At 47.1% G+C, this 26,069-nt stretch overlaps 1 protein-coding gene across 2 annotated transcripts in view; it reads right to left on the reverse strand.

Annotated features, from left to right (window-relative positions):
* The window catches only part of SLC6A5 (solute carrier family 6 member 5), a 54,195-nt gene that overhangs the window by 23,480 nt on the left and 4,646 nt on the right, over positions 1-26,069 (reverse strand). Inside the window, exons 3-9 of one of the 2 annotated variants that reach the window (XM_025357280.1) lie at positions 25,800-25,938; positions 23,081-23,212; positions 22,567-22,740; positions 15,472-15,613; positions 12,418-12,550; positions 3,093-3,227; positions 1,851-1,954 (exon numbers count right to left, since the gene is read on the reverse strand). In XM_025357280.1, coding sequence (XP_025213065.1) covers positions 1,851-1,954; positions 3,093-3,227; positions 12,418-12,550; positions 15,472-15,613; positions 22,567-22,740; positions 23,081-23,212; positions 25,800-25,938 — 959 coding nt within the window. The remainder of the gene's footprint in view (positions 1-1,850; positions 1,955-3,092; positions 3,228-12,417; positions 12,551-15,471; positions 15,614-22,566; positions 22,741-23,080; positions 23,213-25,799; positions 25,939-26,069) is intronic. The other variant, XM_025357281.1, reaches the window with a different exon arrangement.

Genomic DNA, 26,069 nt, shown 5'->3' on the forward strand with positions numbered 1-26,069 from the left:
TACTAAATACACACACATACACACACAAAAAAATTAGTGGGGCATGGTGGCATATGCCTGTAATCACAGCTACTTGGGAGGCTGAGGCAGGAGAATCGCTTGAACCTGGGAGGTGGATGTTGCAGTGAGCCGAGATTGGTCATTGCACTCCAGCCTGGGCAACAAGAGCAAAACTCCATCTTAAAAAAAAAAAATCATCCTATAGCACTATAAAATGACTATATTAACAACAATTTATTATATGTTTTCAAACAGCTAGAAGAACGAATTTTGAATGTTCCCAATACAAAGAAATGATAAATGTTTGAGGTGGTAGATATGCTAATTATTTGAGGTAGTGGATACGCTAATTACCCTGATTTGATCATTGCACATTGTATACTTGTACTGAAATATCACACTGTACTCCATAGATATGCATAATTACTATGTGTCATTTAAAAATAATAAAAGCAAAAAATGTATAAAGAAAGAAAAACATATTACTCAGTCTATGGCATTTCGTTAGAGCAATATGAACAAACTAAGACATTATTCCAGGGGCAGGGGTAAATCTGTCCATCAGAACAGAAATTGAGGAGATAGGGCCTTGGTCGGCTCCAGGACGGGAACTATGTGTGAGGGAAGAGAAGGCAGTAGGAAAGTCAAATGACCCTAAAATGTGAGGGTAGCCTGGAGTTGGGACACACAGGGTTGAGAAGGACAAAGGGGCAGGGGAGGGAAGAGAGCCCAGCAACTCTACCTTCATCGCAGAGCCTGCTGCTGGTAAGACAGCCAGGGTTTCCCAGCTTACCTTCAGTCATCCTGTTCTCAAATGTGAGGTCCCGGCTAGATGGGTTACACTGTAACCCAGGGCTACACTGAAATCTTGGTTCTCCTGCCTTTTAGCGGCATGACCTTGAGCAATCCACTTCCTTTCCACTCTGATTTGAAATGGCAGCAATGGTGCTGTCATAGGCTGTTGCCAGGACAGAATGAGATGATGCCTGTACCATGCAAAGCCTAGAAGTGTGCAGCAAATTATCCACCTTGACTGACCCCTTAGTTTACTGATGAGGAAATTGAGGTCCAGGGAAGGTAATGGACTAATTAATAGTGTGGGCCAGGATGTGAATCTAGGCTTTCAGCCTGGATTATTTCTGCCACACCACACAGCCTCATTTCTAATAAAGAAGATAGCAATGCTTCACTCTTTAATGGTGTTCAGACTAACTTGGGTCAATGGTTAATGAGCAGTTGTGACCAAAGAAGTTCAAATACCATAGTCTGTTACTCGAGGCCATTATGAACTGAATTGTATCTTCCTATCGCTCCCCCACCCTTACCAAATTCATATTTTGTCATCCTAATCCCTAGTATCTCAGAATGTGACTGTATTTGGAGAGAGGGTCTTTAAAGAGGTAATTAAGCTAAATGAGGTCATTAGAGTGGTCCCTGATCCAATGTGACTGATATGACTGGTGTCTTTATAAGAAGAGATTAGGTCACAGCCCCACACAGAGGGAAGACCATCTGAAGGCACAGTCCACTGTATCCACAGATTAGGTAGCTCACAAATGACTATCACAGAACACAGCTGGCTGCACATGACCTCCAGAGAAACTTGCTTCCATCCTATAAATAGCCACTTGAGCCTCCACCATGTATCAGAGCCAGGTGTGTAAGTGAGGATCTAGGCCTTCAAAAGACAGTGCCTAGGCCTTAGCATGTGTTTTGTCCTAGGCCAGAGGCAAATCTCTAGCTCTCCCTAAGATGAAATGTGAGGATGTGGCCTCAGGTGTCTGATAACTCAGTCCATTCTTCTGTCCCACTCACCAGCTATGCCCAGATCTTGTAGCACCTCTACATACCTGTAGCAGTTGTTGTGGAATTTGTTGTAAGAAGAGAGAGTAATCAGGCCTCCCCATGCAGCAGATAAAGAGAAGAAAATCTGAGTGGCAGCATCTTTCCATACCTGAGAGGCAAAAGGGAAAGAGATTCAAGATCCATAAAGGAGACTGGCCCCAGGGGAGGGGAGTCTCACACACCCAGTGCCATATCATGTTTCCAGGGGAAACATCAGGGACAAGATGACTCCTGACATCAACATCAATGAGAACATAAATCACTTGTGCTGGAAACCAAAGGCACAGTAAATTACCTGGGAGATTTTAACTTCCTGTATCAAAGGTGAGGAACTCAATAAACTACACTACATACCATGCTCATCTTTTCTCTCCCGTAAAGCTAAACGGAAGGGAGAGTCCTTCCTTTAGGTCAATACACTCTCAGAAAATAATAATTTACAACAGCAAAATATATTAACGGATGCAAAATCAAAACCCTTTTTAACTGACATTTCTGTGGATTACAACTGCTATTAAATTTCTGAAACTCTGTAGCCCCAATCTTAGTAAAGCAACCTCTATGCCGCTGTAGACTTTATAGTGTCACGTCCTACCTGCCATTAAGTGGAGACTTTCTGTTACGTGCAATCAAACTCAATCCTAGCTATGCGTTCTTAACACACCCTGGAAAAGCAGAATTTTCTTTAAGGTGAGAAAAGTCAGTTCCCCTTCAACAATCACCCCCTCATTTGTAGTTTTTGAGTTGGAAATTTTAGAGTTAGATGTGCCTGTACAGAATATGCAAAGAGAAAGTTCAGCTTGTCCTGGCCCTGTGTGGGTGTATAAAAGTATTCAGACGTGTCTGAGCCCTTCAAAGGTTCAGGTAAAAATATTTTAAAAATAGAATCGCTTGTGGTTTACACTAGATGCTGTTATTTTCCCACCAGCAAAACTACGCTCTGACACTCTATAATTAGTAACAGATAAGCGGTGTGAGTGGGCCCAAAGCTATTAAGGGGATTTCATTATTCATTTTCGGCCTCTACTATAACCCCAGATGTAGGACAACTATTCCAGGAATCTAAAAACCCTCAGTTGTCCACTTCTCATTAAATATTTCCTGAGTGCATAATATACCAAGATCATCAGGCTCTTATAAAAGCACACACTGGGATTCCCTGGGGGAGGACGTCTAATCCTTTTTGCCCAAGCATCCCAGAGGACCACTCCCCCCCGGGCCGGTTATAAATAAAATTAGAAGCCCACCGTGGCATCTGTGAGTTTCTCCCACTTGGGTGTGATGAAGTACCAGATCCCAGCTCCAGCTCCAGGCAGGGTGACTCCGCGGATGAGGAGGATCACCAGCACAACATACGGGAACGTGGCCGTGAAGTACACCACCTAGAAAAGCCATGGGCAGAGGGGCTGGAAGGAGCAGCCCTGCAGAGTGCACCTGTGCAGAAGGAGCGTTGCTCGGGGAAGGAGTAGGGCTGCCACCCCGGCACAAGCGGGTGACAGAGAGCACATCAGGGTAGTTCTCCCCAAACGCAGACAGGGCTGGGGAAGCAGGGAAGGCACTGGGACCAAAGGTGAGTCAGAGAGAGCTAGAAATAAAGCCTCTTAGGAGAGACCTGAGGCTGTGGGATGAGTCGGCCTACAGCCAGAAGGCTGGGGTAGATGTCACCCAGCCCAGCTGATGAGTACACAACTCCTTAGGGAACCACAGAGGGAAGGAGGGAGGGGGGCTCTGTGCCTCCCTCCTCCCCAACTCCTACTCCACCCCCGGTAGAGCACCAAAATTCCACCACTAAAGATGAATCCTATTAGCTTAAGCTTTCCGTCCCTGTTTATACACATAAGTGGGGCAGTCCTGTAAGGTGAAAAGAACGTGATCTTAGAATTAGACGCATTTAGGTTCAAATGAAATTGTACTTCTGGCACTGAGTAGCTGTGTGACCTTAGACAATGTATTACGCTCTCTGAATCTTAGTTTCTGAATCTGTAAATTAGGGATAATAGCGCCCTTCTTACAGACAATCGTGAGGATTCAATGAGCTAATGCATGGATAGGACTTAGCGTGGTGCCTGATTTATAACAGCGGGTTATTAAATGCCATTAAGTTCAACAAATATTTATTGAGGGCCTCCTATGAGCTGGCCACTGTGCCAGGCATCAGCTGCACGAAGGTGAAGGGACTCCTAACCTAGAAGACACAAAGACAATGTCTGAATAATGAGCTAGAGAATTACACACAGGGCACTATGGAAGTTCAGGGAAGGGCATTGTGCTCAACCTAGAAGTCTACTAAGAGGTTCATGGAGATGACACTGAGCTGGACAAGTGCAGCTTAGAGGAGGAGAGGCAAGGTGGGAAGGTGAAGGAAGCATATGGGCAAGGCAGGCGTGTGAGGCAAAGCCCTACTCACTATCAGCACAGCATAAACTTGAGGCTAAGAGTGGGGGTGGTGGAGGACTAGAGATATTGGAGGAGATCATGTCATAGGAGGTCCTGAATGCCAACCAAAGGGTACTCCTGGATGCGGAAGAGAGGGAGAGACCAGCATCAACAAACATTTGGGAGGCCGGGCACGGTGGCTTATGCCTATAATTCCAACACTTTGGGAGGCCAAGGCGGGTGGATCACCTGAGGTCAGAAGTTTGAGACCAGCCTGGCCAACGTGGCAAAACCCCATCTCTACCAAAAATACAAAAATTAGCCAGGCGTGGTGGCGGGCACCTGTAATCCCAGCTACTCAGGAGGCTGAGGCAGGAGAATTGCTTGAACCTAGGAGGCGGAGTTTGCAGTGAGCAGAGACCACGTCCTTGCACTCCAGACTGGGTGACAAGAGCAAAACTCCATGTCAAAAAGAGAAAGAAAAGAAAAGAAAAGAAAAAGAGAAACATTTGGGAGGTAACATTAGCAGAACTTGGGGTTAGTTGAACGTGGTAGGTGGGGGGACCTTTCCTTCCATACCTGTCCATCAAACCTCAAGGTGAGGGCTTGGGACCAGGATTTGGCAGAAGTGGAAGGAACAGTGTGAGAGCTCAGCCTCTGCAGTCCCACGAGCCTGGGTCCAAATCCTGACTCCAGCACTTACGAACTGGATCACCTTGAGGAGCAACTTAACCTCTCTGAGTCTCTGACCCTCAGTGCCCACACCTGCAAAGTGGCAGCAACAGTAGATTCTTCATGGGGCTGTTGGAAGAGTACAGTGTTACAATACACACAAAGTGGAACCGGCCCAGGGCACTGGAAACAGAAGTACCATTTCACAGTCTGGCCTAGGACTCACCAGTCCTCAACTTAATAGCATTGACAATGCTCGGCTTACAGGTAGGTTACAGTCCAAAAAGTGCATTAAAAGACACTTGAGGCCGGGCGCGGTGGCTCACACCTGTAATCCCAGCACTTTGGGAGGCCGAGGCAGGCAGATCACAAGGTCATGAGATCGAGACCATCCTGGCTAACATGGTGAAACCCCATCTCTACTAAAAATACAAAAAAAAAAAAAAATTAGCCAGACATGGTGGCAGGCGCCTATAGTCCCAGTTGCTGGGACTATAGGCTGTCAGGTGGGGCTGGGAAGAGGAGATGCTACAAGGGCAGGCCCTTCCACAGAGGCTGAGGCAGGAGAATGGCATGAACCTGGGAGGTGGAGCTTGCAGTGAGCCAAGATCGTGCCACTGCACTCCAGCCTGGGTGATAGAGCGAGACTCTGTCTCAAAAAAAAAAAAAAAAAAAAAAAAAGACACTTGAGAGGCTGAGGTTAAGCTTCCATCCAGGCCCACTCTGGGCTCTCTGATCCATGGGGTGATGGCTGTTGGTTCAGGGCCACCTCCATTCCCACCTGCAGTCCTCCCTCTGAGGGCAACTGGAATACTTGCCCCATGAGAGGGACACAGGGCCCCGCCACACGCTGCCTGCACAGACTTGAGTACCTGGTAGGGGCTCCAGCATGGTAGTAAGTGGGATTTCGGGAGGTGAGGACAGATTCAAGGACTCACAGGGGGAGATGAGTTGGGGAAGTTTAGAGCTGAGATGAAGAAATAACTCTTGGAGGCCAGGCGCGGTAATCCAGTAGTTTGGGAGGCAGGCGGCTCACTTGAGGTCAGGAGATAGAGACCAGCCTGGCCAACAGAGTGAAACCCCATCTCTATAAAAATACAAAAATACAAACATTAGCTGGGCCTGGTGGTGCGCGCCTGTAGTCCCAGCTACTCAGGAGGCTGAAGCAGGCAAATCACTTGAACTCGGGAGGCAGAGACTGCAGTGAGCCAGTATCACACCACTATACTCCAGCCTGAGTGACAGAGTGAGACTCTGCCTCAAAAAAAAAAAAAAAAAAGATATAACTCTATAACTCTTGGGGTCACTCCACTTGTTCAAATGAACATACATACTTATATATATATTTAGAGCAACTCATATGTGCCAGGGACAGTTAAATGTTCAGGACCTATCAGTAAACAAAGCAAAGATTTCTGCCCTGAATAGCTTCCGTTCTAGCTGGGGAGATCATCAATCAACAATAATCGTGGTAAGTATTATTTGTGGTATATTAGAAGGTGATATGTGGATTGAAAAAATGAAAAATTAGAGCTGGGTAAGTGGGGTGGGGTGTGGGGAGGATGGTTGGGAAGGCTTCAGGGAGAAGTTGGTCAAGGAAGAAAGTCAGGGTGAGCCAACTGGATGTCTGGGAGAACATTTTAGATGAAGGGAACAGTTGGAATCATGGCCCTAAGAAGGGAGTGTGCCTGACTCCTAGGAACAGCAAAGAGGCCAGTGTGGCAAGAGATGGGGCACAGGTGGGAGAGATGGGCAAAGTGGGAGTAGGGAGGGGCAGACTAGGTGGGGCCAGGCAGAGCTCTTACTCTGTGGGCAACAGGGCTATGGCAGGGACTCAGGCACAGGGGTAACAGGATCTAACCTTTCCACAGAATCTCCCAGTTGCTATGTAGCAAGAATACGGCAGGGATAACAGTAAGGAAGCCGCAGCAGCCAGCAGGCAAGGGACAAAGAATGGGGATAGCTCCAGCCAGGGTGTTGTCAATGGAGCTGGTGAGAAACAGTTGCCAGATACATTTTCGAGAGGAGCCACCAGACTTAATGGGGAGTGTGAGAGAAACAGAAGAGTCAGAGTGACTCCCAAGTGTTTTGGCCTCAGCAACTGAAAGGGTGGAATTGCCATGAACTGAAATGGGGAAGTTGCTTCTGTCTCTAAACCCAATTACTCAAGGCCAAACTCCTTCTTCCTGGCTGCAGGTTCAGAGCTGCCGGGGATGGGCTGCCCTCCTTTTCTCTCTACTGCGACACCAGCGATACCTTTTCCCTGCCCCACAGAACAACAGTCTCTCCTCCCTCCTTGTCTCAAAGAACTTGTAGTGCTAGGGATGGAAGGGAGGGGCAGCAGCCAGCTCCTCTCTATTTCTACCAAACCTGCTTCTCTCCTTCCCTCCCCTTGAAGTCTAAGGAGAAGTGAAGCCCTTCCACACGTGGATGTTAGGAAATCCAAGGGCATCTGACATCTCAGGGCTGGCCTCACAGCTGTCAGGTGGGGCTGGGAAGAGGAGATGCTACAAGGGCAGGCCCTGACCAGCCTGACTTTCCTGCCCCCAAAACAGCATGGGGATGGGATGCGACACAGCTAAGGAGTATCCTTTCCATCCCCTGACCACCTGGGGCTAGTGGGAAGTGAGGATGGAAGGAAGAGGTGAGGGAGAGGACATGACCTAGATGGCGGTGGCTTATAGGAGGAAATCTCCAAGGCTGGCATGAGTTTAAGATACAACTGTTCCCATTTCACTGTTGGAGGCTGTTTAGACACCATCATTCCTGAGTTCCCTCTGTGGCCAGGTATATTTCTCCCATTTTGCAGAGAAGTTAACTGAGGTTCAGGTTAAGCCTCTCAAAAGGGATTAAATATCTCGTTCAAAGTCTTCAGCCAGGATTTAAGCCCAAAGCTTCCCCACTCCAAAGCCACTCTTTCCATGAACGCCATTCTGTGGGCCACACGATCAGAAATGTGTATGGCAGGGCCAGGACTAGGGGGAGGCAAGTGAGACAGGAGGCATCTAGGGTACAAAATTTACGGAGGAATTCACTGTCAGGTGCTGGCCCTGCACTTCGGGAACCTGAGAGTGAGTGCCTCTCAATTTTGCACTCTAGGCACTTGCTCACCTCGCCCAGGTGATGCATTCATTTTTAGATGGTGATCATGGTGAACTGAGGGGGCCAACAGTTTGGTTTACAAATCCTGGGAATGCCTCAAATGTGAGTCAGGTGGGCATGGAGGCTTTCTGCACAGCTAGTTCCTCTGTGTCAGGGGAGATTTAGAAGGCACTTGTTTCCACATTGTATTGTCAGAGGAATTAAACTTGAACAGTAATGAATTACACTTGGCAGGAGTGACACTGACTCGCCCATCTGAGCCTGTTGGCCTGACACCTCCAGGCATCCTTCTCACCATGGGACCCCGAACAGGTGGTAAAAGCCCACCAGCCCGTACGAGCTAATTAGGTTAGCTTTGCTTCGCTGCCACAACTCTCAGGCAGAGGCGCCCCTGAGGGCAGGTGGGCTGCATTTGACCTTCAGGCTGCGTGCTGGTCGCCCATGCCTCTGAAATTCTAGCTGCTGGAAAAGTCTCCAACAGTGAAATAGGAAGACCTGTCTCAGAGGCAGCAAACTGCTAGTCCTGTCTCCTAAGGCCCTAAACAAGAGGAACTGAGCTTATCTGGCTGCAGGAGGATGACATCTCTTTTGCATAAAAATGACAGTGTTCCTGAGATTTCAATCACAGAGGAGTTCATCATAAAGCAGCTTCAGCTGTGCATCCACCTTGGCTCCCAAATAATGCTCTATGATTAATGTCTGCACAGCCCAGGGCAGGATAGTAAATTGTGATTCATTATTTCTGGTGGTATTCTTCATTTAAAATAGAAATTGATCATTGATCTCTGGTTGGAAACTTTTCTCAATCAAACAGAGAGATAAGTTGGCAGATCTGAAAGAAAAACATACCTGCTCAAAACTTCCTATTCCAGAAAGCCTATGAAATCTATCACCAAGAATTAAATTCTAAATCAGTGGAAAGAACTGGCTGCCATGCCATTCCAAAAGAACACAGACTAATAAGATAAAAAGAATCCTAGAGAATATTCTAACTGTTGATTTTGCTAGAAATGAAGCTGTAATATATCCTGTGACTTGCCCAAAGTCACACAGCAACACAGCAGAGACTGGGTAGAAATGCAGATTCTGATTCACTGTGGGGAGATTTTTTCCCCACTATATGAAAATGATGGCTCCAGAATTCCTCATTTACTATCTATTCTTAATAACCCCTTCTTGGGAGAGAATGTCTTGTATTAGAAAAAGTCTAGGCTGGCTGGGCACGATGGCTCACGCCTGTAATCCCAGCACCTTGGGAGGCTAAGGCAGGGGAATCACCTGAGATCAGGAGGTCAAGACCAGCCTGGCCAACATGGTGCAATCCTGTCTCTACTAAAAATACAAAAAAATTAGCCGGGCATGGTGGTGGGCACCTGTAGTCCCAGCTCCTCGCGAGTCTGAGGCAGGACAATCACTTGAACCCAGGAGGCGGAGGTTGCAGTGAGCCAAGATGGCGCCACTGCACTCCAGCCTGGTGACAAAGTGAGACTCCATCTCAATAAAAAAAAATAAAAAATGTCTCGGCTTCAAAGCCAGATAGACCTGGATTCAAATCCCACTACTGCCACTTAAAAACTCTATGACTTCAGGCAATTTACTCTACCTTGACAAGCCTCAGTCTCTCTCTACGAAGTGGGAATCAATGTGCTTCTAACGCATGTGAAGCAGCCAGCACAGTGCCTGGCATACAGTGTTCAACAAAGCTCTCTTTCTCTTCCCATCTCCCCAACAAAGCCTCTGCTCTGGAGATGTCAAAGTGGCACAATACGCAGTCGATACAGCAGCCATTCAGAATAATAAACATGAAAGGAGATAACGTTAATTAATAACTGACCATACACCAGGTAGTAACATGCATATCTCACTTAATCCTTATAGCAACCCTAAGTATTATGCACTATTATCCCCAATTTACAGAGAAGGAAATAGGTTTCGAAGGTTAAATAGCTTGTCCGGAGTCACACAACTAGAAAGTGATAGAGCCAGGATTTGAACTAAGATTGATCTGACTCAAGCCACAGGCCATTCTTCCTCACATCATTAAAAGGTGCTGTTCTCACCCTCCTCACCTATCACCTCTCCTCCTGCAGTCTCACCTTCCAGCCTATACTACAGACACCTATCTGGCCACTTACAGAAGTGACAGTCTTGCCCATGGGATTTTGATTGAGCAGATACTTGGCTAGTCTCACTGAGCAATCGCTTGGCTGGGCCCTTTGTCGTTTATGGAAACCCCACCCAAGCTCAGCTCCAAGCTACAGAAAGTGAGGGGTCCGGGAAACTTCAGGCCAGGCTGGGTATTGTCATAAGGGTCAAGTTAACATTTCCCATCTCCCTGTAACCTTAGAAAAACAATCAATCCAGTCTCGTGGTACTCACTCAAAGCCAGCAGTTTCCTCAGGGGTCACTGAATCCCAGTTCTCATTTTACAGAAGGGGAAACTGAGGTCACAGAGTAAAAGTGCCCCCAAACCTCCAAGTCACCCAGCAAGTGTCCAACAGAATAATCTTAGAACTAGAGGGCCTTAGACATCACCCAGTCCAATTGCCCTCACCTTAGAAATGAGGAAACAGAACTTCTAAAATAGCTAGGAAAATGTGCTTTTCATTTATTGGCCAAAAAAAAAAAAAAAGAAAAAGAAATTAAAGCTAAGAGCAAAATCAGAAGCTCAGCCATGTTTCACCGCCCAAGTAGAGATACCCCTACACAGCAAACACCATGAGCAGTCCCCAAGGTCAAGGGCCCAGGTCTCCTCACTCCCGGGCTGGTTCTCTCTAGCTGGTCTGATTCTCCCCACACTCTGTGATTTTAGGCGTACCACCTGCCTCAGGTAACCCTGACAACCCTGCCAGAATCTACCACTCCAGTCACTGTGGAATTAGATGACATGAAAAGCAAGCACTAATAAAAGCCATAATCAAAAAATGTCCATGTCCCCAGGGAGAAGACAGTTTGGTCTATGTGGCTAATAGGTGCCAGGATTGGGTGTCTAGTGGGGGGTGCGAAGCATGCCTGGTGGTGAAAGATGGCACTGATTACCCTCCCGATGAGACCCGATCCTTCAGAAGTTGGTTGATTGTAACACAATCGCAGAAATCCTTGGCCTGGATAACAGACCAAATCTCAACGCCATAACCTATGGTCTCAGAATCCCCCATTACATCCTCATTCCTTGGGACTTAAAGACATTTTTGTTTCATCCTAAAACATGCAAATACCTCCTGGGGTAATTAAATATTATTGCATGGTATTGGAATAACTGGTTAATTCTTCAGTAGGTTTTTCTTTTCTTTTCTTTCTTTCTTTTGTGTGTGTGTGTGTGTTTGTGTGTGTGTGTGTGTGTGTGTGTGTGTGTGTGTGTCCGGCGGGACAGGATCTCACCCTGTCACCCAAACTGAAGTGCAGTGACGCCATCTTGGCTCACCGCAATCTCTGCCTCCTGGGTTCAAGTGATTCTCCTGCCTCAGCCTCCCGAGTAGCTAGGATTACAGGTGCCCCCCATCATGCTCAGCTAATTTTTGTATTTTTCATAGAGACAGGGTTTCACTATGTTAGCCAGGGTGGTCTCAAACTCCAGACCTCAGATGATCTACCTGCCTCAGCCTCCCGAAGTGCTGGGATTACAGCCACTGCGCCCAGCCTTCAGTAGGTTTTTCTAAGGCTGCAAGGAGATGAAGAAATGTTACCGTGAATGCTACAACAATGCCCAGTGTGGCCTGAGGTTCCATGGGCTCCTCTCTTTCTGTGGCTTGGAACTGAGCTTGGGTGGGAGTTTCATCATCTCCAAAGGGCCCAGCCAAGCGATCACTAAGTGACCCTTACCAAGTAATTGCTCAGCCAAAATTCCACGGCCAGAACCATCTTCCTTTAGTGCTAGGGGCACGTGGGGTAGAAGAGTGTCAAGCTTAGGGTTGAAAGAAAGGCAAGGAAGGCCACGAACATGGTGGCCAGGAGTGAGGAGAGGGAATCTACTACACAGTCTTGATCTTCAGCCAGCTTCTTGGCAGAAGCAATAACTAACTTGGCAGCCAGACTAAGAGGCAAGAGGCCGGCAGCACAAATTCTAGAGTTTAGGGGAAGTGACTGAATGATATCAGGGAGGTTCCTTCTGCTGAATGAGTGGCCGCCCCTGAGAGGAAAGGAAGGAAATCCTAATCAGAGTACCCCCACCATCCCTTGGGAGCTCTGTATATATGTGTCTCATTTAACCCTTAAAACAGCCCTGCAAGAAAGGTATTATTATCCCCATTTTGCAGATGAAAGTGAAGTCACTTGCCTACAGCCCCTCAGCTGCTCCAGGGCAGAGTCAGAATCAGCATCCACAGCTCCTGACTCTCTTCCCAGTGCTCTGCCTGCTCCCTAAAGCAACCACCCCTGGGCGTCCCACAGCTTTCTCTTACTTAGATAAATCCAAGTGCTTACTTTTCCTGAAGTCTTGATTCCTTTAGCCAAGGATGCATACACAATGACCCAAGCCAGGAAGAGGCAGAAAGCTAGTGGCCACCGGATCTCGCCAGGATATTCAATCCCTGCAGAAATCTTCAGCACAAAGTACCTAAGAATTGGAGGGAGGGATGGGGGAAGTGATAGAAAGGAGGAGAGAGGGAGGTGACAGGCAGCAGGCTTTAAGCCTCCAGTAGAGCCAGGAGCCTTGCACAAAACCCCAGCATCCTCCACCCGCCCCACCATCGCAGACTTAATCACATCAGGCTGTGGGGAACTTGCTGGTCTGGGCTCTTGCCCACAGCCATCTGCAGAGACTCCAGCTGGATTTACCTTGCTCTTGATTATGTGCTAGGAGGCCACTCATGGCCCTGGGCAGGCTTCAGGACAAGGCTGTCAGTTCCATTCTCACTAGCACATCCCCAGGAGGAGTGCAACAGAAACTCTGAACCGTCGAGGGTGATTTTTGTGTGTTTTCTCTATTGCTCTACTCTCTTATGAGAATTTATTCTGATAGTATTTGTGTGGTTTTAAATTTTAAAAATTAGTACATAGTGGAAACTGCACATGCTAAATGACTAAAAATGTGGCCCTGGATTGTAGTTCAAGTTGTGTTGGGCATTTCCTGAGGCTAAGGTTGGCTTAATTATAAAAGCAGGGCTGCCTAGACCTTGCTCAAGCAAAACATTCTAAGACAGATGAGCAGCTGCCGACAGAAGAGGCCACTGGTCAGCTGTAGCTGCTGCTGGCAACTTGTATAGAAAATGAAGACATCATGGCCTGCCTGGCCAAATGGCTAGCAGGGCAGCCTCACCCCTGAGGACAGGAGGCAGCTTCAGGGACAGTGCCTGATAACAGATTCAGACAATTCCTTCTACTCCACAACCATCTAGACATACATCCTCTGTGAAACTGCTGTGTTTGTAGGTTGACATTTTTCTGTGACCTAAAGAACAGGCAAGCCAGCATCCAGGCTCGCAGGACTGTGGGAATGATGGCCCAGAACGTTCTGACCTGCCGAGGGAAATGTAGGCAGCAGCCCCACTCCTGGTCCAGCCGGCTAGCTTGAGAGGCTCTTTGGCAACACACAGCCATGTTTTTCATAACAGGGATGGCCAACTCTGTGCAGACAGAGCCTCTTTCAGGCCCAAACCCTGGCAGAACCTGGGCTCAGAGTTGACTAGGGCAGACCAAGGCTGGAACTAAACTTGGTTCCAAGGCAAAATCCTGAGGACCATATTTGCCAAGTGAGGAAAAGGACCTTCCCCATGTCCCATCCCCAAAATAGGTAAACCACATAGTCAACAATTACACGACTTAGCCATCTCAACTGCTCCACACTTCAATTGTAGGACCTCAAACAAGTCCCAAGAAACTCCTGATGACATTTCTTCTTAGAAATAAAGACTGGCCCCAAAGGATTAGTAAAGGCCACCAAAAGCAGGCTTGCAAATCACTTTCTAGTACACCTGACTGCATGGATTAGGTGTACTGGCAAATGATTTGCAAACCTGCTTTTGGCAGTTTTTCAGATTTCATCATATACCAGTTCAGACGCAGTTGCTCAGTGCTCGGGGATAATTAAAGGCCCACCCCAATACCATGGTAATTATGGTCAAAGGGGACTATTTAATCAATTAGGTAACTTTCCCTTTTGTTCTGCAAGGAACAACCATGTACACTCTGAGTCTACAGGGGAAAAAAAAACAGGAATAAGAATTAATGACAACTGGGAGAAGAGTCGAGGTATTAGCAACCACTTATCATCTAAGTGAAAGCCACAAACTGGAAGCTCATTGATTAATGCATTTTATTTGATCCCCATGTTCTATTTGAATTATTTTGCTGCCATTTAAAATAGGAGAGATACATAAAAATCCAGATTTTATTTCCATCTTTGATTGTAAAATAGAAGCTCTGGCAGCACTGCCCCACAATTTCACAAGGCAGTGATCAGAGGAGCTGAGCACCAGTGGCCTCCCTTACCTGTGACAGGCAGCCTCTTTGGTTTGCCACAGTCCCCACCCCTCCCTATCACTCACTTATTTTCACTTTACTCATTTATAATTCTGCCATGCCTGAGTGCATTTGAATTTACAACCTCTGAATTAAAGTTTAGCTAGAGAACACTTTTTACGTACCCTATGATGAACTCTGTCTACATTTATCTCCCCTAAGATATAATTTCATGGCTGGGTGCAGTGGCTCACGCCTGTAATCCCAACACTTTGGGAGGCCAAGGTGGGCAGATCACAAGGTCAGGAGATCGAGGCCATCCTGGCTAACACAGTGAAACCCCGTTTCTACTAAAAATACAAAAAATTAGCCAGGCATGGTGGCACGTGCCTGTAGTCCCAGCTACTCAGGAGGCTGAGGCATGAGAATCACTTGAACCCAGAGGCGGAGGTTGCAGTGAGCCGAGATCGCGCCACTGCACTCCAGCCTGGGCGACAAAGCGAGACTCCATATCAAAAAAAAAAAAAAAAGAAAGAAAATAAAAAAATAATTCTATGAACTTCACTAAATCTTCCAGTGGTAGCTAAGGATCTTCAAGTATCCCTGAACCTCAATCTCCAATGTCTAGCAAAACCGATATTGAAAAATACAAAACTAAGGCAAAGCTCTGAAAAAAGGAAAAAAATGAATTTCTTCTTATTTAAACTAAAACTTTGAACATGACTTGTTTTCTTTTTGCCTCTCTTCCCTGAAGCCAAGTGCAGATGGAAGAAAAACTAATCTGGTTAACTGACAGTCCACTTAGATCACACTGGATCAAGGTTTTGCAATGGGCTTTTCATCAACATCATGAATTATAGCCACACTGATTCTGCTCCTACTGCCATCGTTCATCCAGCTCTGCTTTCCAGGCTCACTAGACACAACAATCTGCTCTAGGAAGCCAAACCAGGGAAAAAACCTTCCTCTCTGGTCTCATCCCTTGGACCACCCACACCTCTGGTCTGCAAATTGAATATTTATTAATTCATTGGGTTTCTCTTAGAAGGTAAAAAAAGAAAAAGAGAGTCATCTTACTTAAAATACTCTTCACTTCCACTGACAAATGTCTTATTGGCCTGGCTGGTGAAATTAACCATTGTCAAGTTGGGATAGGCAGTCATGCAGAAAGTCGAGTTCTTGATCTGTATTTTGGGATGGTCACTGATAACACAGGAATCTGTTTAGGAGAGGACAGAATAGAAACACAGTGAAATCTGTACAGAAAACAGAGATGCATCTCTCTGCAGCAGTTTAAAAACAAATGCCAAAAACATTTGCCAAATATTAGAGAGTAACTTCAGGAAAGTATTAACTAGGCAAAGCCAGATATATTAATAAAAGAACCAAAGAATTATGTTTTCTCCATCAGAGCCCCCAGTCCCCACAACTGCACCTCGTATTGATGACAAAGGCATTTGTATACAGAGCACTCTCTATGTGGTGGGCAAGCATTTTGTGTGCATTATCTCATTTAATCCTCACAAGAGCCTATGCACGAGGTACTATAATCTTCCATTTTCAAAATAAGGAAACAGGCTTAAAGAGGTAGGTAACTCTACTGAAGCCACACAGCTTATGAGGAAGAGAATCAGGATTTGAACCCAGATCCTTATGACTCTGCAGAAAACAAATAAATTGCTGAAACGAATTTAATTGGAAAATAAACAGACCTCCTGAAGGGTACTGCTACAGAAGGCTTTCTAAGAAGTTCGCCTTGGACCCGCTGCCTGGCACCACATTCAGTAAGCACTCTAGGATACACGTGCTGTGTTCTTTCTACTCTCACATGGGTAGGCAGAGGCAGCAACCACACCATCTACCGGGGAGCCTGTGACAGGACCTAACAGTGTGGTGCTCAACTAGGGATGAGTTTTCTCCCCAGGAAACATTTGGCAAGTCTGGAGACATTTTTAGTTGTCACACCTTGGGGACCTGGTGCTTACTGGTATCTAATAAGTAGAGGCCAGGGATGCTAATACTAAATATCCTATAGTGCACAGGACAGCCCCCCACAACAAAAAATTATTCAGTCCTTTAGTCAGGCGTGATGGCACACACCCATAGTCCTAAATACTTGGGAAGCTGAGGCAGGAGGATTGCTTGAGCCCAGAAATGCAACACTGCAGTGAGACATGATCATGCCACTGCATTCCCAGCCTGGGTGATGAAGCAAGACCCTGTCTCTTAAAAAAAAAAAGAAAAAAGAATTATTTAGTCCAAAACATCAGTAGTACCAAGGTTGAGAAGGCCTGATCTAGGCAGGGATGGAGAAAGGAAATTAACCATGTGAGTCTTGGTATGTCAGGCTCTGTGTTGAACACTTTAATGATTATCTCATGAAATCCTCATAAAATCCAGGAGGTATATATTATTATTGTCATTGTAAACAGGAAGAATCTGAAGTCTTTCTGACCATTTTACAATGCCTCTCTAACAGATTTTAAACTACAGATCAACTGACAAATACCTTCAATAAAGAATCCACCAGGACTAATCCCAAAGGACATTATTTTGCGAAGGAGCACATAGTAACAATAACAACAACTTACACTCATATGGCAGTTACCACGTTTACAGCACTGTTTTAAGTACTTTACATGCATTGACTAGTTTAAGCCTCACACTACCCCCTATGAGAAGGTACTGTTATTATCTCTATGTTACAGATAAGGAAAACTGGGGCACAGAGGGATGCAGTGGCTGGCCAAGGTCATACATCAAGCCAGGATGTAAACAAGCTTTCTCTTTGGAGTCAACGACTTAGGCACTCCAATGTGAATAGGGAGCAGGGATTATAAATTCAAACACCTACAGAAGCCAGGATAATGACTCAAATAAGGAAGGCATAAAATTGGAAAATAATAGAGAGGTGGGGACTGTGGCCAACCAGAGAGCACTGCAGCCAATCAGTGCCAAGCTTTTCCAGATGTTGCGGCAAAAGATGCAGAAAATCTATAAACTTACATGAAATCTCTCCATTTAAAAATACTGAATGTGTTAAAATTGTCTTTAAATACCATGAGCAACAATAACAAAAAGTGGCCAGGCAGGGTGGCTCACACCTATAATCCCAACACTTTGGGAAGCCAAGGCAGGAGGATGGCTTGAGCCCAAGACTTCAAGATCAGCCTAGGCAACATAACGAGACCTCTATCTGTACAAAACATTTTAAAAATTAGCCAGGTGCAATACTGCACATCTATAGTCCTAACCACCCAGGAGGCTGAGGGAGAAGGATTGCTTAAGCCCAGGAGTTCAAGGTTGCCGTGAGCTGTGATCGCACCACTGCACTCCAGCCTGGGCAACAGAATGAGACCCTTTCTCTAAAATAAATAAATAATTTTAAGAAGCAGGCTTGATTCCCAATTTATGCTGTCTGTGGAAGAGCAAAGCGGGCAAGAATGTGAGTTCAGACGTTCCACTACTACTGAGAGCTTGAATGAGTTCCATTTATCCAAGCCTCCATTTTCTGGACATTGTTGTTCAGGGTTGCAGTAAGAACTAAATGAAGAGAGATCACAAATGAAAAATCTTCCCACGATGCCTGGCACACAGCTGGCACTCAATAAATTTTAGCCATAACTCAATCATCATTGTCATAGCTTTTTCTGGAGAGAGTATCTCTAGTCTTCAACATCATCTCCCACAAGGCCACTTGCCTGCCATAAATTGCCTACCGCTTCCCATACACACTGCAGAGTTTCTTAGAATGTTGGGTAAAAAATGGAAACAATAATAAGAATCCCTTCCCTTTCAGTAGTTCTTTAGACCAAGGTTTCTCAATAGCTGGGCTAATGGCATTTGGGGTCAGATAAAGTAACCGCAATAGGTCCACTGCCCAATGGGCACAGTGAGTCAATACACCACCAAGACACTGCATTGCAGCAGAGAAAGAGGTTTAATTAAGAGAGGAGGACCTTTTCTAAGTCACCCCAGAATTCCAAAGGACCAATACCCTGCAAGGGATAGCATGGTCCCAGGAACAGAACACACTCATGTGCTGGTAACACAGAGAATGACAGATGGAGGGGCTGCACAAAGAAAGACTGGGGATTGACACCTTGTTTATTTTTCACCAAAATAAATAAAAAAGTAAAGCACTGGCTAAAAATGAGACAGGATCTCTCAGCCTGATCATATACTCGCAGGAAAGAAATAGAGTTTCCTGGGTTGCAGCAGAGAAAGAGCTTTAATCATAAGAGCCACTGAACGAGGAGATAAGAGGAAACCTCAAATCCATTCTCCCCAAAGAGTTTGGGGCTAGGGTTTTGGAGTAGGTTGAAGAGTGCAGGGTGAAGTCATGGAACAGAGAGATGAAGAAATGTATTCTCACACTGATTCAGTTCCTCTGTGGGAACCTTTTTTCATTTGTTTTTTGGTTTTTGAGACAGTTGTCACCCAGGCTGGAGTGCAGTGGCATGATGTCTGCTCACTGCAACGTCTACCTCCAAGGTTCAAGCGATTCTCATGTCTCAGCCTCCAAAGTAGCTGGGATTACAGGTGTGCGCCAACACTCCCAGCTAATTCTTGTGTTTTTAGTAGAGACAGGGTTTTGCCATGTTGCCCAGACTGGTCTCAAACTCCTGGCCTCAAGTGATACATCCACCTTGGCTTCCCAAAGTGCTGGGATTACAGGCATGAACCACTGCTTAAAGCTGGTAGGAGTCTTTAAACTGGTTGGCATCAGCTGTTTTGCTGGAATTCAGGATCTGCTTAAGCAATTCTTAAACAAAAGCCTTATGATTCTAACATCAGAAATCTTATCTATAGGAACAACGGGGATGCAAATGTATGTAGTGTTACTCAACTTTTGGTTTCAAGGAAGTGAGTCAAAGTACAGCCTGATTAATGCTAATTATCACAATACTTCTGTCTGGAATTCTTGTTAACCCTGCAAGGACAACTTTAATAATTATTGGCTCTGGGACCGTCCTGTGCATTGCAGGATATTTAGCAGAATCCCTGGCCTCCACCTACTAAATGCCAGGAGCCCATCCAGCTGCAACAACCAAGAATGTCTCTGAACATTGCCAGATGTCCCCTGCAAAATCTCCCCTTGTTGAGAATCTCCACTTCAGGGCCTAAAAATATCTTCCTGTTCAAAGTATCTTCTTTAGTCTAATCGAATAACAGTTCCAGGAAGATTCCCACCTAATCGTTTACCAGGAAAGCTTTTGTTTCCCCCAGCGATGACATGAATGAAGACAATTAAAGAACCCTCCATATCTCTGTTCTGTAAATAAGCACGTAAGTTATTTCTCGCCCTCCTGCCAAACGTTATATCCACCCAAGACCGGAGCGATCACTAACACGAGGGCAAACACCAAATCTCTTGCTTCCCAAGTTGCAATTGTTGAAGCACGCAGGCAGCCTCCCTAGAGAGCGTCTCTGGATGTCTGCAGATCACTGCCGCCGCAGCAGCACAAGGTCACCGTTCCTGCAGCAATGCAGCAGGGTTCCCAGGATCCCTACTCGCTCGCTCCGCAGCCTCAAGCCTCCTGCAATATCCCCTCCCACCACTGGGCGGCAGGAGCATACTTCCCAGCGCCCGGCGCCTTCGGGTCCACCGGCGAAGGAATGATGGGCCATCTCATCAGAGAGCTCTGCGGCCCAGCAACCCCGAACAAAGAACAGAGATAATGATCGTGCTAAATTGGAAGCTGTGGAATGGGATTCTCTTTACTCGGGCAATTATTAATAAATGAAAGCACATGAAAGACCAGGGAGAAAAGGAATCATTTAATTAAAGTTCTAATGAAAATGAAGCCATTCCGGAAATAGAAATGGTATTTATGTTGTTCCTATTTTACGTGACCCAGCTAGCTCCTATTTTCACATAAAGCCGCTGGTCTCACTTGACAGGGCACAGATTAGTCATTCTCCATTACAGATACTTGGAGAGTTGAGTCACCCTAAAGACGGCAGCCTCTCTTACAACCTGCATCAGAGAAAGATGTGACAAACGCTGCCTCTCTCCACGCACAGATCCAGGGCTTTCCTCTGGGGCGGGAGTGGGTATGGTTGCCTGGTATCTCCATGGAATGTGTCCCTTGCAGCACTGAGAGCGTCATGGGGCAGCTCCGCGCTGCACATGAAGGTCACAATAGCTAGCCATTCAGTCCCTTTCTCCTGGGGTGAGTCCTTTTGCCCAGCAGTCACAGGGTGTGGATAGTTGTGGGGTTGCGAGAGAGCAGGTGAAACTGGAAGGCAACTGATGGGAAATGCTGGGGGAAAGAGTTTGTCCATCTCTTAAGGAAGCCTTGCTCAATATGACCATTTGCGAAACAGCCTGGGAATATCCGTTGTCTAGACTCCTGATTTGTACAGCAGAGCGTGGGGCTCTGCAAATCAGGCCACTATCACCTTTTCTAAGTCACCCCCGAATTCCAAAGGACCGATACCCCTGCAAGGAAGGGATAGCCTGGCCCGAGGAACAGAACACACTCATGGGCTGATAACACAGAGAACGACAGATGGAGGGGCTGCACAAAGAAAGAGTGCGGACTGACACCTTGTTTTTCTTTCCACAAAAAAAAAAAAAAAAAAAAAATTAAAACACTGAGTAAGAATGAAATAGGATCTGCTCAGCCTGGTCATATACTCGCAGGAAACAGAGTGAAAAATGTGCATTGTCTCCTTGCGCTCAGAGCTAGGATAGTTTTAATGGTTTTGTACCAGTTGAGTAGGAGCTGAGCTGTGTCATGTCTTTGCTCTGCCTTTCATGTCTCCCAGGTGATGGTGAGCCAAACTGGAAGCCAGGGGCAGGGGCTTCTGTGCCTCTTGGGCCTCCATCCATGTGCCTGATCCAGTCAACATGCTCAGCCTGCTTTAAACACACACACACACACAGACACACACACCCCCCCCACAGAGAGAGCGAGAGAGACTATAAAATAAACACATGTTCATGGCAGAAAATGCAGAAAAGAATGGCATCTCTCTGGGTCTGCGAGAGGGAAGAATTCATCTTTTTGCCCTTAATCTACTTGAAGGGTTAAATAATGTGCTTTCCATCATGAAAAAAGCTGGTTTTGGAGGGCAACACTAAGAGCCAATCATACAGAGATCACAGAAAGCTGGTCTTGGCACAGACCTAGCTGAGGAGGATTAACAGATCTCCTGGGGAAAGAAGAAACTACTTGTTTCTAGGTCCCCTTTTAAATGACCAGAGCTTCCAAAGTGACTACTATTAGCACCTTTTATCTGTAGAGCTGTATACTTCTGCAACTGTATCACACCCCTCATTTCTTTTCTCCTTACAGCAATCCCCATAAGGTAGGTAGTAGAAGAATATTTTTATTTCTATTTTTCAGAGAAGGAAAACAGATCCAGAGAGAAGTTACCTGACCCAGACATACATAGTCAGTGACAGAGATATAGACCAGAAAGACTTCCTGACATAGCTGCCCTACTTCTCCTCATATTCACTCTCTTGCCCTTGACCCAAGAAGCTGACCCTTTTCCCCAAGGCCTCAAGGCCCAATCTATTTCACATCTGAAACATCTTCCAGGAACACTCCCTGACTCCCCAGTAGCTTGCCCTCTTCTAGACACTACATTTTTATCAGAGTGGTCTAAGGGTTCACTCTCATATTCACCCCATGCACTGAGCAGTATCTTGTGAAGTCTGGCCCCAGGATCGCTCACCTGGACTCTAGGAATTAGACCATCACTTTTCAAATTGTACCATGCAGATAAGTCACTTGGGAACCTAGTTAAAATGCAAGTCTTATTCAGAAAGGCTAGAGGGGGGCTTCTAACCACCATCCAGGTAATGCTGCTAGTCTAAGAAACACTATAAAACAAAATAAGATTCTACAAGGACTTGTTTAAATGCAAATTTTCTGAACCCAACCAAATCTATAAATCAGACTATCTCGTGGGCCTGTGAACCTGCATTTTTAACGAAGATTCCAGCTATTTGTGAGCAAACAAAAATTTGATTATGCCGTTCTCTGGGCCAGGAACTCCTTAAATGTTAGAATTAAGTATATTTGATAGCTCGATGTAATCTCTGTGCTCCCAGAACATAGTGTAGGTCCTAGCATGCATAATATATGTTCAGTTATTTTGTTGAATAAATGGATAGTTCAGAATACATACACCTAAAGCAGATATTTCCAAACTTACCTAATAAAAGTTTGGTTTTATCTTTGCATTCTGGCGTATTCCAAGGGTTGTTGCAGGAGCCCCAGGGTAGTACAGACACAAAGGAGGCAAACAGGTAGAAAAGTGTATAGCAAATAATCACATTGTAGTATATGGCTATTAGGACAGAGATGATCAGCATCGCAATGCCACAGCCTGCAGAAGCAAAAATTCCAGGGGTTCATTCCTTCTTAAATGCTATAGAATTCTTAGAGTTGGGCATAGGGTCGGGACCTAGGTCTGGGCTCTCTTGTACAGAAGGGATGCACTAATAGCAGAGTGGACTGTATGTCTACCAGGGATATGAAGGCATTCTGCTGGGAACTCAACAATGCCAGAGGTGATCTTGGGCCATTATTCAGAAGGACGAAATAAAGGATGGAAAGAGTTAGTTCTATTAACCACAAAGGCAAGTCTCCCTCCCTGGGGCTGCATGGTGCCAGAGGGGACAGAGTCAGAAAGGGCCCGAGGAGGCTGGGAGGCAGGCTGGACTCACCTTGTAGAGCTGGGATGGCCTTCCACACAGACACTGGCCCCTGGCTGGCAAACTGGCCCAGCGACACCTCCAAGAAGAAGATGGGTAATCCAGCCAGAGCCAGCATCATCAGGTAAGGGATGAGGAAAGCACCTTGGAAAGAGAGTGGGGAGTGAGAGCCCTGGGAGGCAAAAACAGGCTGCTGCCCTCCTTCACCTTCCGGGTTGGGGGCTGGGCTCCCTCTCAAAGAACTAAAGGACAATTTAGCTCCATTCCTGAAGAAGCCCTTTGATGTCCTGTCTCGGCAACAGTCACCCACAGATATTTAAGAGCCCTCCTCCAAAAAGTATAAGGGTACCCGTGCAAATACACTCCTTATTTCAATTCTCCACTGGCAGATGGCTAGGGATATGTGCTGATGGGGTTTTATTCTTTTCTTTTTTTATTATAGCACTTCAATTTCCCAAAATTAAGCCCCTGCAGAGCTCAATCAGTCCATGCCTTTGACTCACTACTGGATTCAGATTGGTGAAATCTTATCGGAGCCTCAGCCCTCCCAGGACCTAAAAGCTTCTAAGCTAAACTCCAGGAGCCCTCCTCTACAGTAAGTTACCTGAACAGCTTCTACCAACCAGGGCTGGGCAGGCTCTGCCAGAAAGCCATTGGGGGATACCCATCCTTCTTCCTAAACCCATCCCCATCCGCATCACACACTTCTCAACGCCCTTCTCCATATGAGAAGTTCCTTCCATCCTTCAAGGTCAACTCAAATGCTTCCTCTTCCAAGAAGTCTCCCATCTGTGTCCTCCCACAGTACCTTGCTCCAGGCACCAATCACTTGTTAATTTTTATGTAAGTGTCTTATTCAGCCTGTGAGCCCCTAATGTTGTTTGCGCTTCATCTCTTTACTCCTCAAAATGCCCCGTCTAGGGCAATAGTGTCTGGCAGGCCTCCATAAAGTCGCTGAGACTTCTGTAGGGTTCTTTCCCTTCAACGTTCTTTGAGGTTGTTTGGGAGGTACTTGGGGAATGGTCATGAGTTTTGAAAAGGTTTTGACAGGAACGTGCTGCTGCATGGGCCAGAGTCAAGGGCCAGGGTACTGGAGATGCGCGAGCGCAGAACAGTGGCCTTAGCGGAGGGAAAGCTGATCTTTCTCTAGTCCACTCTTCATGCTCCCGCCCCTCCGCACTTCCTGTTTGATGGCAGGGCCTTTCCTGCCCGGGGCTTTCCAAGCCAGGAAGGCCCAGGAGCAGCCACGGGCTGCTGGGCTGTAAAACCGGGGTCCTGCTTTATCCTCTCAAGACGGTAATTGTGCAGTCCTCCTCAGCTCCTGAAAAGGAGCGGCGAGCCCTCCACCCCACGCTGAGGGCTGCGGGGCCCCGAGCCGCAGTGCGGAACAGGCTGCCTTCGGTCGCAGCGCCTGGCTCCTCGGGAGCGCTGAGATCTGCTCCGCCGCTCTTCGCAGATCCCGGGCGAGCAGAGCGCGGGCACTTGCGCGGGCCAACCTCCTTTTGCTGGAACTCCCTCCCCATCCTCTACCCTGAGTACCCACTTCCCTTCTATTCACTGGAAGCCTTGTTGTAGCATCCTGGCCTGAGGGCGCCCTGTGGAAAACCAAACGGGAACCTATCTGGGTGCCTCTATTCGTGTGGCCGGTACCTGGTCTGTTTTCAGGGCACCCCAGATGGCAAATGCTCGGCGGTTCTCATAAGTACTTGTCAGAGTGTCCTAATTTGGAACTGGAGAGGAGGGGAGTAGTGGCCTATGTTTTGCGCTTTAGCCGTCGGGTGATGCAGCCCCTGTCCGTTCCGCTGCACCAAATTCCGCCTGAAGCGGACCCAAGAGGCAAAACAAAAGAACAAAAACCCTCAAACTGCCTGACCTATGGGCTGAAGGAATGCATTGTTTGTCCCTTCCGTCCAGTTGAGAAGATGTGGGAGGGGGCTCTAGGTTCAAATTCCTATTGCTAGAGAGCGGCCGGCCCCGCGGCACCTAAACGTCGGGAGGGCCAGAGGGATCGTGAATGTGCCAGGTCCCTCCTCGGTGGGTACAGAAGAGGTACAAGGGAGCACAGTGGCCCAGCAGCCGATGCAAGCCTAACTAGTGTCCTCCCCATCTCTGAAACGGCATTCCTTCAAAACCAGCACCTTCCTCCCATTTAGGGCTGATGAAAGAAACCTGTTTTTGCTGTACGATTTTACTAAAATCAAAATATGTTCTGCTTCAAGAAGCAGAACAAGAAGGCGGAGGTGGCGGGCACTTCTGAGAGGTTTTTGACAGCACATCCCCCACCCCTTGCCCCTCACCTCCTAGCTCGCCTAAGGAGTGCCCTAGGAAGGCAGGATATAACCCTGAATCAGGGCTCCAGAACTGTACAGCTGCTGGCTGTAACCTTGTTGGGTGCCCGAAGTGCCGCCGCTCTCTGAACACTTGACCGCTAGCACCCGTGCTTACGCGGCTCTGGACCCAGGCCCCAAAACTGGGTCAGTGGGGGTTTGTGGGGCCTCACTCCTCCCCTGCGCCCCTCTCTAGAAAAGAGACTCTGGGATCTAATGCCGAACGATTTTGGTCGTCCCCGCCCTCAGGTTATGCACTCACGCCTAGGAGGTGTAGGGCTGGAGCCTGCGGAGGCTGCTCTGAGCCTCCCCGCCCTGCGACCCTGCCTGAGGGCTCCTGTCCCACCCAACCCTCAGGTGCCCGCCCCGCCCCGCAGCAGGCGGAAAGAGCGGAAAAGCCATACCTCCCCCGTTCTGGAAGGCCAGGTAGGGAAACCTCCAGACATTGCCCAGCCCCACTGCGTACCCCACCATGGACAGGATGAAGTCCAGTTTGCTGGACCAGTTCCCTCGGGCCTTATTCTCATCCCCTTGCTCGTCCTCCTGGGGGCGGAAAAGCACATTGTCGATAACAGCCCCGAGTAGGTCCACAAGCAGGCCCCTTCCGCCCCTCCCCCCCGGCTAGGGGTCCTTCCCAGCAAGCAGGCTCCCACTTTTCAACTGAGGATGCATCG

Source organism: Theropithecus gelada, chromosome 14, assembly GCF_003255815.1.
Source record: "Theropithecus gelada isolate Dixy chromosome 14, Tgel_1.0, whole genome shotgun sequence".
Taxonomy (NCBI): Eukaryota; Metazoa; Chordata; class Mammalia; order Primates; family Cercopithecidae; genus Theropithecus; species Theropithecus gelada.